The 18,359-nt window shown below is 39.4% G+C and overlaps 1 protein-coding gene across 1 annotated transcript in view; it reads left to right on the top strand.

The window, feature by feature from the left end:
• LOC113406320 (serine/threonine-protein phosphatase 2A regulatory subunit B'' subunit beta-like) overlaps positions 1-18,340 on the top strand; it is a gene marked incomplete at its 3' end in the record, with an annotated part of 65,876 nt that extends 47,536 nt beyond the window's left edge. Inside the window, exons 4-9 of the mRNA XM_026650509.1 lie at positions 6,997-7,182; positions 8,440-8,543; positions 9,250-9,352; positions 10,674-10,748; positions 17,612-17,698; positions 18,176-18,340. Of these exons, the coding sequence (XP_026506294.1) occupies positions 6,997-7,182; positions 8,440-8,543; positions 9,250-9,352; positions 10,674-10,748; positions 17,612-17,698; positions 18,176-18,340 (720 nt within the window). The remainder of the gene's footprint in view (positions 1-6,996; positions 7,183-8,439; positions 8,544-9,249; positions 9,353-10,673; positions 10,749-17,611; positions 17,699-18,175) is intronic.
• Positions 18,341-18,359: the final 19 nt, after the last annotated feature.

Genomic DNA, 18,359 nt, shown 5'->3' with positions numbered 1-18,359 from the left:
TACCCAAAGCCTTTATGCTTTTTGTATGCCGGGGTGAAAATTGACTATTTGTATTAAAGGAACGATCTTACTTTCTCTTTTCAAGGTGAATCTTACAGAAGCTTATTTGCAATATTACAAAATTGTAAATCATTAGAAGATCACATTTTAGAGGAAACTTACTGGCTTTCTGAATTGCGAATTGCAACTCAGGCATATGTTCATTGCAAAGGCTAATATGTCAAATTTACTTCATACTGTTACACTTCGACACATGCAAATCATTCATTGAAATGTAACTAATTTTTTTTAAATCTCCTTTTAGCTCCAAATATTTCATAATTTTATGTGGTTTGGCAAGTTGTGTACTGGAGTTTCTCACTTGGCTGAACAAGTCACTTTTGGTAGTTTAATTTATAAACAGATTTTTAGCACAAGCAAGAAAATGGAAGGCTGACCTCCAACTGAAAAAATTCACAGCAACAAGAATAAACGGTGTCATATCAGGTTTTCAATCCAAACAAATTTATTCTTGGCATTAGCAGGACTCTTAGCAGTATTTTTTAGGTGTGAACAAATATCCCACATTAATTTAAATTGTTAGAATTAAACCAGTAATTTGAGATTTTTATTCATCTGTGTGGAAGTATAGTCATAGAAATATAGGACTGGAAGGGACCTCTAGTCAGTCATGTAGTCAATCCATCCTCCCTGTGCTGAGGCAAGACCAACTGTAACTAGACCATCCCTAACAAGTGTTTGTCTAACCTGTTCTTAAAATCCTCCAAGGATGGCAACCTAGTCCAGTGCCTCCCTTTGCAACCTAGTCCAGTACCTAACTATCCTTGTAGTTAGTTTTTCCTAATATCTAACATAGTTAATATATTTAAACTTTTTCTCTAAGGTTAGTTTTCCTAATATCTAACCTTAATCTCCCTTGCTGCAGATTAAGCTGATTACTTCTTGTCCTATTTTCGGTGGACATAGAGGACAGTTGATCACCATCCTCTTTGTAACAGCCCTTAACGTGTTTGAAGACTTAGCTGCCCCTCGGCCTTTTTTTCACAAGACTAAACATACCCAATTTTTTAACGTTTCCTCATAGGTCAGGTTTTCTAATCTTTTTATCGTTTTTGTTTATCATTTAGTCAAAGTGCATTTTTAATAGGTTGTCTTATTTAGAACAGAAATAGCCCTTTTGAGTATTTTCAGTATGGCTCCCTCTTGATAAGATGCACATATGCTCTAGGACATCCTACTGAACCCTCTAGAAAGCAGTGATCATAGGGGACATTCAGGTGAACCTTCCCATTCATTCATAGGGGACATACAAAGAAGTGCAACTTTAGTAGTTCCTCAGTTCCTTCTGACCTTCATCTGAAAGTTGGAACTGAGGATCAAAACCTGTAGTTATTTACTTTTTCTTTAAAAAAGCAAAAACCACTCCTGTAGCTACCGCTTTTGATTGGCTGTAACTAATGTACCATAGATTTGGTTTTTCTGTACTCAGTCTTTGGTATGAGCTTGTTGACCTTGTGTTCAGTGTTGTAGGTGTAGCTGATCCCAGCAAGAAGTCTGGGTTTAAATGTTGTACGTAATTCTGTTCTAAATTATTGATCCCGGATCAACAGTCTTAGTACCTGAATGGAAATAGTTTCCCAGGGTAGTGTGCAGCCTTCGTTGCCTTTACTTCCTGCACCCATAGGGATTGGAAGTAAATGCTTGAACTCTTTCTGCTTAAGTTGTCTCTTCAATCATCTGAGTTGGTACCATCCTAGAGACTTGAGACCACTTCCAAAAACAGCTCATAGAAGTCTTCAGTCAGAGATTCAGTTGCATAAAAGGTGACGGTGGCCTTAGTGCATGCTACTTCCTTGATGCTGAAAGGGCAGGGAGGGGAGGCTTTGTTTTCTGTAACATCCTTCAGAGTATTTCTGGAAGATGTGGAAGCCTGGGTCTGTGCCTCTACTTAATGCTAAAGGAGGCTTCGGAATACTTGTGGCAGGATTCTTCAAGGGAAATACGAGTGCGTAATGCTTTGATACAGCTGCTTCACCTCAAAGGTTATCTGGTTCAGTGCCAGGGGAATGCTTCGTACTTGCTGCTGAGGAGTCAGTGGGGAGTTACTGTTCTAGCATTCTGTTTCCTCTTCAGTATGTCCTAGAAACCATCCCTGACCTTGCTTTCCAAAGATAAGTGTTGAAAATTGCTTTGACATGGATGGTTTGGGGCTGAGCTCTTGTTGCGGCCATAGTCCTCAGCCCCAAGAGGCTACTGTATATCTGTTTCTGAAAAAAGATTCTGAAAGTATTTCTCTGCTTCAAAGTCCTAGAAATTGAACCCAGGAAAACTGACCACTTTGGGGAGGCAGTTGTATTTGTTGATCACCCTTCAAATGAAGATTTCTGATTACTGAAAGATGACACACATTCACCTTCCTGTTCCAAAACCAACTTCTCTCCCTCTTTAATCAACTCTCCCAGAAGGAAAGGAGACCAACCAATTGTGCTTGATGGGCAAAGAGTAACCATAAATACTCTTCAAGCAGTGCATAGTGCCTTTAGGACCTCAGCATGCTCTTGGACTACAGCTGTCTCCCTGAAAAGGAGCTAAAGGATCCAGACCTTAAAGATAACTAAGATAAGTTGGTGGATTTGCCTTTTTAGGACCACAATCTATTTAGTAACAAGGCAGATGATTGTTGCTGCCTGGTCGGGGAAGTGGGGAAATATCAGACCAGTGATTCTGGAAGCTACTCCAAAGGGTTTTCTTTATTCAGTTCCACTACACGTTATTGCTATACATTCTTTTTCAATCCATTTTCAGGCATCACTCACAAGAATATGAAGGCTTAAATTGTTTTCCTCTTCCAACTTGAAGCAATAGAGAAGGTCCCTCTGTAGTGCAAAGGAAGGTTATTTACTTTATTTCCGTTTTTTTAAAAAAGAAAAGCCTGCATCCCATATAGGCTCTCAAAAAATTGAACAAGTGCATAAAAAATCAAATGTAATGGTAATATTAGCGTCTGTAATCTGTTCACTAAAGGGATCCTAACTTGACAATCATATTTAAACAACCTTTTACCTCACTATTTCATAAGGTGTTTGTTTTCAGTTTGGGTTAGTCTTTCTCCAGTGTTTTGTAACTCTTCATATGCCAATTCCTATGCAGATTGGGTTTGTTTAGACATCTTGTTGCTTCCTGTTCAAAATCACTCTGATATAAATATTCACAATAGGGACCAGTTCTGTGTAAACTATCACCATCAAAATTGAAGCACATATTGAAATAGCACATATTTAGTGTGTATTTTTCTTTTAAATAACACACTAATGATAATTTTAACTTGTATAACAAAAGCTGATGTTTTTACTGTTACCAAAATATCCTCAAATCTAGAATGTCAAGTTTATCCACAGCAATATTTTACTTGGAGAAATTAAATGGTGGTATGGTTGAGCGGTTTTGGGATGAGGAAGCTTCTGTTGTGATGAAGTGGACATGCCTGCTACGTTAAATTTGTCCATCCGGAAAGAACAGTTCTGGGAAAGGATTTATCGTTAGTTGTTGTACAAAGTTAACTTTCTAAATTCCAGATAGCCTTTAAAATCCAAAAATCTTCTACGTGTAAACCAGAAGGTTACCATTTATCTCGCTGTATGACAACAGATGTGCAGTATACTTTATATAATTGAAGGAACAATTTTTGAAGAATATCTACTGTTCCAAACCTCTGCAGAACTTTCAATTTTATTATTTTCTTCTCTTGCTTTGTTTTACTGGGTCATCTTCCCAGTCTGTCTTTTTACATATTCCCTTTTCCTTCTTTGCTAAGAAACCAGTCTTGTGACAGTCTTTAAACTTTCTTAACCTTGGATTTAAAACACCTAGTTTCGGGTCTATACTAAAGTTGCACTAAAAGACTGTTTAGGCCAGGGGTCGGCAACGTTTGGCACGCGGCTCGCCAGGGCAAGCACCCTAGCGGGCCGGGCCAGTTTATTTACCTGCTGACGCGGCAGGTTCGGCCGATCGCAGCCCCCACTGGCCACGGTTCGCCGTCCTGGGCCAATGGGGGCGGCGGGAAGCCGCGGCCAGCACATCCCTCGCCCGTGACACTTCCCACCGCCCCCATTGGCCCGGGACGGCGAACCGTGGCAAGTGGGGGCCGCGATCGGCCGAACCTGCCGCGTCAGCAGGTAAATAAACTGGCCCGGCCCACTAGGGTGCTTACCCTGGCGAGCCGCGTGCCAAACGTTGCCAACCCCTGGTTTAGGCTAATGCTCTGAAACTTTTAACTAAAGGAGTTTACAATAATTTAAAACTTCCTTGCATTCCACCTGAAGAAAGAATGGACGGCAGTGGATCTGAAGAACTTTATTACCTGCCATTCTTGTCAGCAGCTGAAAGCTGCTGCCTAGGAAAACGACAAAGATTAGGGGGAAAAGGAATGAAGTAGCTGGATCACAACTCAATCTGACTTTTTTTTTTTTTGCTTCCTTTTTTTGTCTTTCTATAAAAATGGTCAATCAACACACAGCACTGAGAGCACACTACTGTGTCAGTCCCATAGAGAAGGAAGGGCTAAAGATCTACTCCCCAGGCTGGCACAATAGATTAAAACGTGCTATCTATATAATCATATTCCAAGGGTGTCGCTCTAAAGTATAGAATGTCTGAGTCAGTTTGAAATGATGGAAACAGCTTCCAACATGGTTGAGATCTCCTTTTGTTTAGGATATCACCAGGTTGAATAATCACTGGGATTCACTGTCTGTAACTGTCCAGTTTTCAAGTTCTAAGCCGTTTTGCCTTTACGAATTACACCTGGGCAACAGCACAGGCTTTCAGCGACTAGTTATGTCATAGAGGCTCAACCCACGCACTGATGTAGTGGTGGTTACCTTGAAATGTAGGGGGAAATTATGAAGAAATTGTTTGTTGCACTCTTCATGATGCTAACAGTAACACCACTTTGGAGATTGGAAAATTGTTTCTTTAAAAAAAAAAAACCACTCTGAAGTGTTTCGGCCTGGGGAAGTTTTTAGGTGATCTGGAGGATTTGTTAGTTTTTATTTGGTGATTCTGTTGATGTGACTTTTACATTTTTTATGGCATCAAGAGAGCCTTTATGGTGTAACTGAAAAGTGCAAATCCAGTAAACAAAAATTCACCTACAAATACCACAAACTCAAGTAAACTTTTTTCTTTTCTGTTTTTTATTCTGACCTACTTAAAGGATAGCATTGAATTTTAGTGAAGTTGCAACATTAAGGCAAGTGTAAAGTTGGAATTGTTTGGCTCATTTGTAGAAAAATCCTAGGGGATTAACTCAACCTCTTTACATGTTGTATCTCAGTGAAAGGTGCAGGATTGAAGTCCTCTTGGGGACCAAAATCCTTTATCCGTATGACATTCTTAACATGGATGGCAACAGTACAGACATCCATCCCTATGTTGTTTTGCCATTGCCTCAGCCCAGCTGTGGAAGGACCACCTTGAGGGGTGTGGTGGTAATAATGTGTCTTTGCCATTCATTCCTTAATGTTGCTGCTAAATCTATCAGATGGTGCCAGTTGTGACTGGAGGAAATTGAGATGGACTTTGGGTTCACTGGGATTGTTGATTGCATAATAGGCCACTATGGGGAAAAACTTTGTCACTACTAAATTGGGCTGGTTTTGAATCTGTAACTTAGAGATGAAAGCTATTGTATTCAGTTGCCAAATTATTGAGCTGTCCAATACACAAATTCTTTTTATTTGCTCAGTTTATTTCTCTATTGCCTTATATCCTGTTGACTTGTTTTTCAGCTACTGACCTTTCTTCATGGGACTAATTGAATAAAGGGTAAATTCTCCTTTACTGTAGCTAACAGCTATACTGTAACCACTTACCTGAATAAATTTACCTATAGTGGGCTTCAATCATTTTTGAGTTGTTAATTACTCAACTCTAGCATACATAGACCCGTATATCTTTGCACTTGTGTGTGCAGAAGCATTAGTACACAAATACTGAGAACATATTTCCTTAAATAATATTTTAAGGAAAGTTGTCTTGTTTTCAGGATTCAACTGAAACTTTTTTTCTTCACAGTTATGACTCTTTGAATTAGAGAAGAAAAGTGTGCAGCTTGCTAGCATCCACAAGATTGCATGCTTACCTGACCCTCTTGAGTCTACAAAACTGAGGTGGAAATTTTCTGAAAGCAAGATCTCGCATGATTCTAGCACTTCAGTATTTAAACTTGTTACTTAACAGCCTTGCTTGTGATATTTTGGGCTGTTCTGGTCTCAAGCTAGAACTGGAAGTAAAAATAACAATTATGAATACTTCCAAACTTCAAAAAAAGGTTTGGCTAGAGTTCTGGTTCTAAAGCTGGATGAAGACTTGAGGTGAGATAGAGTGGAAACGCTGTTCTTACCTTAGCCAAATAGCTTTCCTTATGTCAAACTTAAATTCATTTTGAAAAGACTGAAATGTTCTAGATGCCAGTTTTTCAGGAATTTTTCACTCTTCATTCTTAAAGAGCTTATTCCAGGGGTCGGCAATCTTTCAGAAGTGGTGTGCCGAGTCTTCATTTATTCACTCTAATTTAAGGTTTTGCATGCCAGTAATACATTTTAACATTTTTAGAAGGTCTCTTTCTATAATATGTCTATAATATGTAACTAAACTATTGTTGTATGTAAAGTAAATAAGATTTTTAAATAAGATTTTTAAAATGTTTAAGAAGCTTCATTTAAAATTAAATTAAAATGCAGAGCCCCCCGGACCGGTGGCCAGGACCCGGGCAGTGTGAGTGCCACTGAATCCGCTCGCGTGCTGCCTTTGGCATGTGTGCCATAGGTTGCCTACCCCTGGCTTATTCCATCATATGTAATGATTTTCTGTAGGAATGTGTGTTACGGTAGTTAATACAAAACAGGATAAAGGCTTTTCAGTTTCATTCTAAGGAGGATTTGATGGCATACAGTTTAATACACCTCACTATGTCAAATGTATTTATCCATTTAGGTTCAGACAAAGAAAGAAGAACCTTTGCCGCCATCACTGAGCCAAACCATTCCAACATTTTATTTTCCCCGAGGATGTCCAAAAGAAAAAGTGAATATAGATGTAGTGATTGCCAAAATAGAGAGAACTTTCTCTCAGTTTCCAAATGAGAGAGCAAGATTAGAAGACATGGGCAAAGTTGCAAAGGTGAGGATTTACTGGGTGTCTAATTCCATTATACTAATCCACAAAAAGGAAACAAATGATTGGTTTTCCTATGTTATCTGTTGTGTGATATGAATAAACTTCCAAAAAGTTAAGTAGACCATACCAGTCAAATTTAAGTTAATATGGGGCCTGATCCATAGCCCATTAAAGTCAATGGGAGTCTTTACATTAACCTTAGTGGGTTTTGGGGAGAGCCCATAAATGTCAACATCAGAAACTCAAGCAACCAAATTCTCTGAGTTATATGTTGTGCAGTCCCAGAGATGTCAGTGGGATAGCGTTGTCTCAGTGCAAAATTTGGCCGTGTGCCTTCACAGTAATCAATTGTACTACTGCAGATGTTTTAAGTGCATTGCTGTTGGTTTACTTACATGGTGCAAGATTAGAATTTTGAGTTATCACTCCAAATATGTCTATGTAGAACTCTACAATTAAACCAGTTACTCATCTAAAAACAAAGAAACTAGATAACTTTCTCACCTTAGACAGGAAAAAGTCATGGACTTGCATTATTAAACCTTCAAATCCAGAATGGCTTTGTTTTTTTGGAGGGTTTTTTCTTAGTCCTTCCGTAGTCACTAGATTTATTGCCATGTCAGAATATGGGGTTTATCAATCTAAAAAGACTGACTTGTTTTGCTTTTGTATAACATACATAGCAAATTGGGTTGGAGGAATTTAATATTTGTCTCCTTATAATATTGAAGCGATAAATATTTTGTTTTCAAGGGAGCTGTATTGATCACTTCATATATCTTTCCATAGTAGTCTAGGGCTAACACTGGAACATATATACACTAACTGTAATTGCTTACAGTAAACATATGCTTGACTTCATATGTGAATCTCCCATTTCTTTAGAAGCACAAGTGGAAAAATGTTTCCCAACTGTGGGGGAAAAAAGAATAAATGGAAATGACTTTTCCCCTTAATTTCTTTTATTTACTGTGAAAGTCTACCTTGTTGTGCAGTACAGTAGAGACTAAAGCTGTTGGTCAAATTAAAGGTTACCAGTCAATAAACCAAATCTTCCAGGAATTGCCTTAAATACTTATGTTCACTGTAGTTCCGTAAGAGTGTGTGCAACGAAACAAGTGTCTGTCCTGTTCTCCCATAATGCTGCCTTACAACTACACTAGCAAGGTTTCATTTTATGCTAGTGTTTTGAGAGGGAGTAACACTCAGATAAGTAATCAATAAACTGACTGTCTGCATTGTTCTACAACTTAATTCCAGGCCTGTGAATGTCCACTTTACTGGAAAGGTCCCTTGTTTTATTGTGCTGGAGGAGAACGAACAGGATGCGTCTCAGTTCATAAATTTGTTGCAATGTGGCGGAAGTAAGTAGGTTGCTTTTTGAGGTACTGTATTTCTTAATTTAAATGTAATATTTTAAGCTATGAATGTGATCCAGCCTGCAAACAAAACCAAACCCCTTTATGTAGTCCAACACAGAGTGGACTTGATAAAAAAATTAATGTGTACAGTTTAAAATCTTGATATTTGCTGTGTGAAGATATATAATGTGGTGTGGTTAATGACAAGTTCCTAGTGGCCCCAACTGTGTAAGGTTTTGAGAAGTGTGGTCCTAATTTGCAGGAATATGTCAACGGTTGTGGGCAGATACTTCTCCTTCCTAGCCCTTTCTATTCTCACTGATTCCAGAGAAAGAACTATGGTCTTGATTTCAAACTGTCCTCTCATTTGACTACTCCACTGCTGGGAACAGGTACACTATAGATAATTTAATGTAAATTATGCCTAAAGTCTAGTATGAGAGGAAGCAATACGGGATTATTGGCCAGTGCAATGCTTAGAGCTGTGTAAGATCACTAGTAGGTAGAAGAAATTGTGACCACATGCCTGCCTTTATATTATGGTAACTAATTCTTTAGGTGCTCACGTTACATCAGTGAGTTGGGATAGATTGCAGCTTTTTTCATAAGTCCTGCTGTAGAACTTCCTAACACAAGTATGAGCATTTTTCCTCTCTGAATGGAGTAGAAAAGTATTATGATGCAAATTCATTTTATATTTGCATTTCAGAATACTACAGACCTGCCATGATGATGCGGCAAAGTTTGTTCATCTTCTGATGAACCCTGGATGCAACTACTTGGTGCAAGAAGACTTCATTCCATTTTTACAAGTAAATAGCAATTTAAATTAATCATGACCTCTTTGTATCTTCCAAAGCTAAACAAAAGAATAGATGTACCAGAGCAACTTTAATTTCCTAACTGATAGATGCAACGAGGAGTCCTTGTGGCACCTTAGAGACTAACAAATTTATTTGGGCATAAGCTTTCCACTCACTTCATCAGATGCATGGAGTGGAAAATACAGTAAGCAGGTATAAATATACAGCACATGAAAAGATGGGAGTTGCCTTACCAAGTGGGGGGGTGGGGTCAATGCTAACGAGACCAATTCAATTAGGGTGGATGTAGTCCATGCCCAACAGTTGACAAGAGAGGGTGAATATCAACAGAAGGAAAATTATTTTTTGTAGTGCTAACGAGGCCAATTCAATCAAAGTGGATTGAAAAATTTACTGATACAGACTAACACAGCTACCCCTCTGAAACCTAACTAATAGAGTAATTCTAGTAAAGAGAATGAATAAGAAGATTACTGATATTTAGTGCATTCAACTCGTGTGGTCAACTGACCTACTAATGAATTTAAATTGTTACAAGTCATTTTACAGTCACAAATATTTATAACCTACTTTTATGTAGGGAAGAAGTTGAAAAGAAAAAACCCTACACATCCTACAGTAGCTCTTAATTGATGTTTGATTTTGACTGACTAATGTGTCAGAACCTATTTAGCCTTAAGAATGACAACTCGTGATTGACATGGTAGTGCTAAGGATGTGCTCAGGTTTCTGGGAAGTTATTGGAGAGGGGAAAGAAGAAAAATGGCAGTTGAATCTCTTTTTGGACTGTCACAGGTCTTAGTGTATTGCTAATGAATGACGAAAAGCAAACTTGCCTGTTGGACTACCACTATCTGTAGTGTACTTCCACGTGGTTTTATAGAGTTTCTTCATTTATAATGGGAAAGCATCTGTAATTTTTCAGTAATGCTGTTTCTTACTAGTTACATGTATCAAGCCCCATCGACACCAGGAAAATGTTTTTTGTTTTGTTTTTTCTTCCCCTGTCCGGAACATATAATTTGCACACTTCTGCCTATTGTTTCTGAAATCTCCCTATTACAGTTAAGAAAGCTTATGTTAAATGGCTTTTAAAAGCCGGATTATTTTGAAAACATACATCACCATGGGATGTTTACATGAGGCACTCTACAAATGAAGTTATATTTAATAATGGTTGCTTTGCTTAGCAATTGAATTTGGAATGGCTCTTTCAAGGAATTGGAGGTAGTATTCTGCATTAATGAGTTGATACCCAGGGTGAGAATGGGTACCAATTGGCACTCCATTTCTTCCCCTCTCTTTATAGGATGTGGTGAATAGTCATCCTGGCCTATCATTTTTAAAAGAAGCATCCGAATTTCATTCTCGTTACATTACCACAGTAAGTGCTTTATTTAGAAAAATTACTTTGTTTATACAATTTAACTGTTAGTTAATAGGTCAATTGAAATATGTAAAACCATCCTTTTCGCAATGGATTTATCTCCAGAGACAAGTATTCTGCTGACCTCAACTTTCCAGGCTTCTAGTGCATGATACTGAGTATATTCAAATCTTCAGGAGACACGGTAGTGGGAGGAAGAGCATCTGTCATTGCAACTGATAGTTGTAAGGTTTCTCTATACTTTAGGGTGTTAGAAGAGCTTACTGAATAACAGTTGAAATGAGGAATATTGAATGGAGATGGTTTGTGTGGAACATGTTTATGTATTTCTACTGAAGAGCAAATTACTTAGTTAACTTGGATGCTTATTTGGGTGTGGTTTTCAATGTATGGCTGGTTAGAATACTGACCCTGGTTTGGACTTCATAATGAAAAAAGCCTAAAAGTTTAAAATGACTTCTGCTTTATTTCAAGTTCAGATTTATCAAGTAGATAATATATAAGCTCTCCACAATATTATGGAATTGTAAAGAGATCATGATAGAATTTAAACCTTTTTTTTAGCTACTTGCACCTTCCCAGTTCAAGGATTTTCCTTTAATTGAAAATTGTATACATGAAAAGTTCCAGATCTGCAGCTCTAGGCTCCTGTGACTAAAGTTATCTTTCTGTCCACAAACTGCTATATGAATAGCAGTTAACTGTTCTATCAATTTCCCTCAACTACTGATCTGGACTTGACAAACTCTAGAGATTATGTTGCTTCAGACTCTGTGCTCATTCGGTCCTTCAATCTTCAGAGTCTGAGATCCCGCCAAAGGGCATTCCATTTAAAAAAAATAAAAATTCAGCAAGCATCAGTGACTGGGTTTAACAAGCATCCTCTGGGAACTAAATTAAGGCCATTAATTCAGTATACATAAGCTACAGTTGGCTGTAACACAAATTTAATCTGGAAGTCTTTCTTTTGAGACATTAACTTTGGTTCTGCACCTTTCATACTCTAGAGTTGAAGGTCTTCAGGTTCATCCTCCCCACTCCAATAGACATTGCCAACAGACCAATAGTAGTATTGCCAGCCCCAAGAGTTCAAAAATCATGGATCTACCCCAAAAATAATGATTGGCCTAAAAATTAAGATCTTCTTTAAGAAGATTAAATTGCGGGGTTTAGTCTACTCTGATTTTTGAACCCCCACTGCCTACTTGCAGTGTGTTTTAGAAGCACAGTAGTGCAAACTCTTGCATATTTAGCAAAAGTAAGACAACTTTGTCCCCATTTACTCTTGGCTTTATGCAGTTTTGGAGCAGGTGGTGGTGTTCCACTCCCTAGCTCTTGCCTTCTCAGTCCAAGACAGCCACCTGCTCCCTTAACTGCCAAAATTTGCACAGCTCCGTGTGTGACATTTCTCATCAATGTGAAAAAGTCAATCTTCCCAATATGGTCCCCTGCCACTACTTGGGAACGTGGACGGGAGACATCATGTGTGCGACATTAGTGACTTTCTCACCAACAAGGAAGGGTTGCACCTGGGGCTTCATGAAACTTTACTTCTCTCTCAAAAGATAGCTGCTGCTATTATCCTCTTCCTCCCCCACACCCTCCAAAAGTCAGTTGGTGCCCCCCCTACTTGTGTGCCTGCTGCTGCTCCTGTTCTCTCCTGCAGTCAGCTCTCAGGATTGGAGGATGTAGGGGAATATGCTGAAATCTTAATACCATACCCCCACCCTCTAATTCCTGGTCAGGAGAAGCCCTGCGGAAAGGCAGTGTGGAGGTGCTGTTGGGGGTTGAGCAATGAGGGCCAGTACTGCTTCAAGCTGCTGAGAGAGGAAGTGTGTAGCCATTGCTGACCTGGTATATCAAAATGCCTCAACAAAACAATGTGCTGCCCCCCAGAGCAGCAGGGGATGGGGGGGGGGGTAGAAGGCTTAGATTTATCTGCATAGTAGTGGGGTGAAGTGGGAGGGGGCGTGAGGGCTCAGCTTTACCCTTCATAAGATGAGGCGGCAGGGGCATGGAGGGGAGAAAGGGATTCCCCGCCAGTTGACACCTAATGTATAGGAGGCAGGGGCCTTAAGGCAGGTCCCTGGCGAAAGCCTTTTCTCAGTGCTGTGGTGGGTGGGTGTTCCCCTTGTCCATAATGGTTTACCTTCAGAGGGATAGCCTGCTCTGGTGGTTGAGCGTTCTACTTCTGAGCCAGCTTATGCAGTCTACCATGAGGAAAGAACCGCCCCCGTGGTAGCCTGCCAAAAAAGATGGGGATGCAGGTCAGTCAGTCACCTCCAGAAGCCTGCAGCAGGGAGGGGTGGATCAAAACAATCAGGTCCCCACAAGAAGGCTGCCAAGGTGAGTGAGTGGCAAGAAGAGCTTGGAGGATGGTGCAGTGGGGAGTTGGTGCAGGCATCTGCTCCCAAGTCACACAAGGCGAGGAACTCTTCATGTCATCACAAGAGCTCCTCCAACAGGTGGCAAAGTTGTGGGCCTCACAATAAATTGAGAGTTGATGACACTATAATTGTTTGCTGGGTTTTTCTTGCTAAGAGCTGATGATACTAGTTTTTGCCTCTTACCAGTGAGGCCATAGCAATTCCTAGATGAATTATTTCTCAAAAGATATGGTGGAAGCAAGGGGAGAAAGAAGGAAATATGTCAACTGTGGGGATCTTTCTTAAGTAACTGTATTGGAGCCTGGTTTGTCTGAATTGTGGAAAAACTGCTGTTCCTTCTGAGGGCTGCAGCAGCTAAATCCTCTCATCCCCCAATCCTTTCTTTAGCCGAGGAACATATTTACTTAGGGAGGCCTGGGTTGAAATAACATTTGACAAATTCATCTTAGCAGTTGGCCAGTAGGGATAGCTAATGAAATTTCCACTACTTACTTTTGCCCCTAAAAGAACTTCTCATAGAAAAGAAGCCCAAACTGCTATGAACATTCTCTCTGAAAAGGGAACTGTAACACCAGTCCACTAATTAAAGAATTTCAAGAAAACTGTCTACACTGTTGTCCCTCTTTAGAAGAAAGAGCATCTGCTGACCACTACAGATTTCTAAAGAAATTAAGCCCTGTAATTATCTGAATGATAACAAATAGATCAGTTGATCTCCCTTTTAGTTAAGTATTGTATTTAAGTGTATTCTGACTGGGAGTTGTTTAGGAAACTTTGTGAAGCTTTAGTGATCCTACTGCTGGGTGGAAGCTGTGTCTGGAGGATGTTGTCTTCACGTAATTAAAGTTGTAGGTTAGAGTTTTTAGTGGGTTCTCTCACCAATTTACTATTAAATATTGAAATCTAATTGCTGCTGCACTTCCACTTCTGGGTAAGATGCCACCCGAGCAGTACCTCAGAGGGAGGCAGACCCAGCTGCTGGCCAGAGGTTTAAAATAATTGCCCTCAGTCTAGGAGTAAGGTCTGATACATAATTTTTAGGCTAATATAAAGCTAATCTGTAGAAACAGTATTTGTACTGATACAAGAGTTGTGTAGGCAACTTCCATAGGAATTAAACATATCTCTAGAATTTCAAGTGTCATGTTTATTTTGCACAATTTTTCCTTCCCACAAAAAAAAAAAAAAAAAATGTACAGCAGCAAGTGACTTTTTGAGCATAGTAAATGAAACAAGTCTCAAACTATTTACTCATTCTCTGCTCTGGTTTGTTTTAGAGACCCAAATTTTAAGACTTGTCCAGTTGTCTCTAGCAAACATTCAATTTTGGGGTTTTTTTAGACCAGTTATCATAGAATCATAGAATATCAGGGTTGAAAGGGACCTCAGGAGGTCATCTAGTCCAACCCCCTGCTCAAAGCAGGACCAATTCCCAACTAAATCATCTCAGCCAGGGCTTTGTCAAGCTGGGCCTTAAAAACCTCCAAGGAAGGAGATTCTACCACCTCCCTAGGTAACGCATTCCAGTGCTTCACCACCCTCCTAGTGAAATAGTGTTTCCTAATATCCAACCTAGACCTCCCCCATTGCTCCTTGTTCTGTCATCTGCCACCACTGAGAACAGCAGAGCTCCATCCTCTTTGGAACCCCCCTTCAGGTAGTTGAAGACTGCTATCAAATTCCCCCTCAATCTTCTCTTCTGCGACTAAATAAGCCTAGTTCCCTCAGCCTCTCCTCATAAGTCATGTGCTCCAGCCCCCTAATCATTTTTGTTGCCCTCCGCTGGACTCTTTCCAATTTTTCCACATCCTTCTTGTAGTGTGGGGCCCAAAACTGGACACAATACTCCAGATGAGGCCTCACCAATGTCTAATAAAGGGGAACGATCATGTCCCTCGATCTGCTGGCAGTGCCCCTACTTATACAGCGCAAAATGCCGTTAGCCTTCTTGGCAACAAGAGCACATTGTTGACTCATATCCAGCTTCTCGTCCACTGTGACCCCTAGGTCCTTTTCTGCAGAACTGCTACCTAGCCATACGGTCCCTAGTCTGTAGCAGTGCATAGGATTCTTCCGTCCTAAGTGCAGGACTCTGCACTTGTCCTTGCTGAACCTCATCAGGTTTTTTTTGGCCCAATCCTCTAATTTGTCTAGGTCCCTCTGTATCCGATCCCTAGCCTCCAGTGTATCTGCCTCGCCTCCCAGTTTAGTGTCATCTGCAAACTTGCTGAGAGTGCAGTCCACACCATCCTCCAGGTCATTAATAAAGATATTAAACAAAACCGGCCCCAGGACCAACCCTTGGGGCACTCCGCTTGAAACCGGCTGCCAATTAGACATGGAGCCATTGATCACTACGCGTTGAGCTCGACGATCTAGCCAGCTTTCTATCCACCTTACAGTCCCTTCATCCAGCCCATACTTCTTTAACTTGGCGGCAAGAATACTGTGGGAGACCGTATCAAAAGCTTTGCTAAAGTCAAGGAATAACACATCCACTGCTTTCCCCTCATCCACAGAGCCAGTTATCTCATCATAGAAGACAATTAGGTTAGATGTGTAACAGATGAGGTAATGATGTCCAGATGGATTAAACTGCAAAGCTAAGGCAAAACTTTGGTAGAAAAAAATTGCTTTGTAGTTTAAGCCAAAAATGGGCTGTCCCTAAACACACAATTAAGTCTGAACTAATTAAGTTTCAGAAGTAAGATAGGCCATTCCCCTTCCTAGGCTTATCAAACCAGCTGTTCCTATTCAAAGTAAGAGCAGCAGAGCTTGCTGTGTGCTGCAGCTTTATCTATCTATCTATCTATCTATCTATCTATCTATGTATATATATGTGTGTGTGTATGTGTGTGTGTGTGTGTGTGTATATATATATATATATATATATATATATATATATAAATATAAATAAATAAAATATGTATGTAAAATTTCATGATTAAAATATCAGTAACTCCCTTAATACCCTTTACTCATAACGCAAAGCCAATTTCATTTTGATATGGAAGTATGATGGACTGTTTCATAGGGTTTTTTGACATCCCTTTATTTTAGTAACAGATGGATTTATAACTTGGAACTTCGAGTTTCATTGCCAGATAGGTAATGTTTTTAATAGTGTAGTCTGAAATAAAAATCTCACATTCTTTGGACTGAACCTTTTTACAGTAGGCTTCTAAGACTGTTCTTACTTTAAAAGTATAAAGTAGATGATACATGTACTTTATAGTATCTAACCAACTTTTCCTTCTTACCTTTTCTCAAATAATTCTCTTACCACATCCTTTTCCTGACCTACTCTTCCATATCCTGTCTTTATCTTGCTTAGCTTAAATTGTAAACTCTTTGAACCAGGAAATATCTGTTATGCATTTTTCAAACCTAAATTTACAGTGTAAATAGATAAACCAGTTTTGTGTTTTCTAATTTAGATTTTTAAGATCCTGGAGAGCTGAAATATTGTCTTATGTTTAAAGCACTATATACATGGATGGCGTAATGGATAAATGATAACCCTTACATTTGTAAAATTAAGACATAAATTTACATCATCAATAGAATCCTTGCTGTGGGTAGAACTAGTATCTTGGATGTACTAGATCTGAAGACTGGATTTGGAAGGGAAAAGGTGGTTGGCAAGCATGAGGAAGGAGGGTGTTGTGGATGTAGTGGGGGAGGTTTTGAGTGTGATGGAGTAAAAGGCAGAAACCCAGAGAGGGATATATGAAATGAGTTGGTGGGAGTAATTAGAGAGGAAGGGGATATCAGCAATGGGGTTCTTGAATAAATTGGACAGAGGTGCGAAAGTTGATCAGAGATAAAGTTACAGTAGTTGAGGCAAGAGAAGCCAGGACATAGACATTTTTAAGGTTTTTCCAGGGTTTTTTAGCAATGGGAATAGTGAGGTAAAGGATGGATTTTGGTAATGCAGAAGTAGCAGAATTTGTCAAGACTGAATATGAAAAGAATGTTGGCAGAATAGAAGGGTGCTGGAGTTGTCAGTACAGATAGACAGCTGGAGAGGGATTAGGGGGAAAGACCTATGGCTTTGTGGCACTGAATTGAAGATACTGAGACACCTGAAGGATGTCTAAGTGATATCTGTAGATTGAGTAGAGAGAGAGTTGGAAATAATGTCTGGAAAGGTAGTATCTGAAACAATAGGAGGATGAGCTCACTAAGACAAGGGAGAGAGGGGTGGGGGAAAAGGAATGGACCCAGGCCTCAACAGATGGAGAGAGGAAGAAGAGAGACTCCGAGGGTAACGATGACCAAATACTGCAGATTGAGCAATAGTAATAAACAATGGGAAGTGAATACAGCAGTAGACTGCAGAACCTTATTTCATATTTTTGTTTGTTTGCATTTGTACCCAGGTATTTTTAAACTCTTAACCAAGACTTGGAACAATACAGTGTTCAGTTCAGATAGTTAAAAGTAGACTTTCAACTTGTCTGTCTCTTGCAGGTTATACAAAGGATATTTTATACAGTAAATAGGTCTTGGTCTGGAAGAATCACGTGTAATGAACTCAGGAAAAGCAGCTTTTTGCAGGTATTTATGTCAAACTTTGCAAGGTAGATATAACTTCTGCTCATTTAAAAGCTTTATTAAGTTAAATACTTAAAAGGGCAGAAGTAAAGATGGTATTTGTTCTTGCTTCTTCCCAGATCAATGAAGACTAAAGTGCATTGATTCTCAAGGGAGCAATTATTAATACAAGACTGTTTCAATTTAGATTACTATGTTGTTCAGAGCTATATTTGTCTCTCACTTAGCAGTAAGTTGGCTGTCCTTACTATGCAGCTTTCTCTGGCACCTTAGCTTTCAACTCAGTTTATTAAAATCTGCTCTTAGCATGCTATATGGTGCATAAGGTCTTTGAAGATAAAATAATTCCACTGAAAAATTGTTAAAGATGAGTGACACTCATTGATGATATGAGAACTTTCACTTATCCTTCCAGTTGCTGCTGTGACCAACAGGCATCTTGCAGGTTCTTTAATGAGATTTTCTTTTTCCTGATAATAGAATGTGGCATTATTGGAAGAAGAAGCGGATATTAACCAGCTGACAGAGTACTTCTCTTATGAGCACTTCTATGTCATCTATTGCAAATTTTGGGAGCTGGATACAGACCATGACCTCTATATTGATCCAAAGGATTTAGCCCGGCATAATGATCATGGTATGACACACGGAACAACTTTTAACA

This window comes from Terrapene carolina, unplaced genomic scaffold (assembly GCF_002925995.2).
Source record: "Terrapene carolina triunguis isolate 2854851 unplaced genomic scaffold, T_m_triunguis-2.0 Scaffold25, whole genome shotgun sequence".
NCBI classification, from domain to species: Eukaryota; Metazoa; Chordata; order Testudines; family Emydidae; genus Terrapene; species Terrapene triunguis.
The sequence above is the reverse complement of the archived record's forward strand: the minus strand, read 5'-3'. Positions and strand labels throughout refer to the sequence as shown.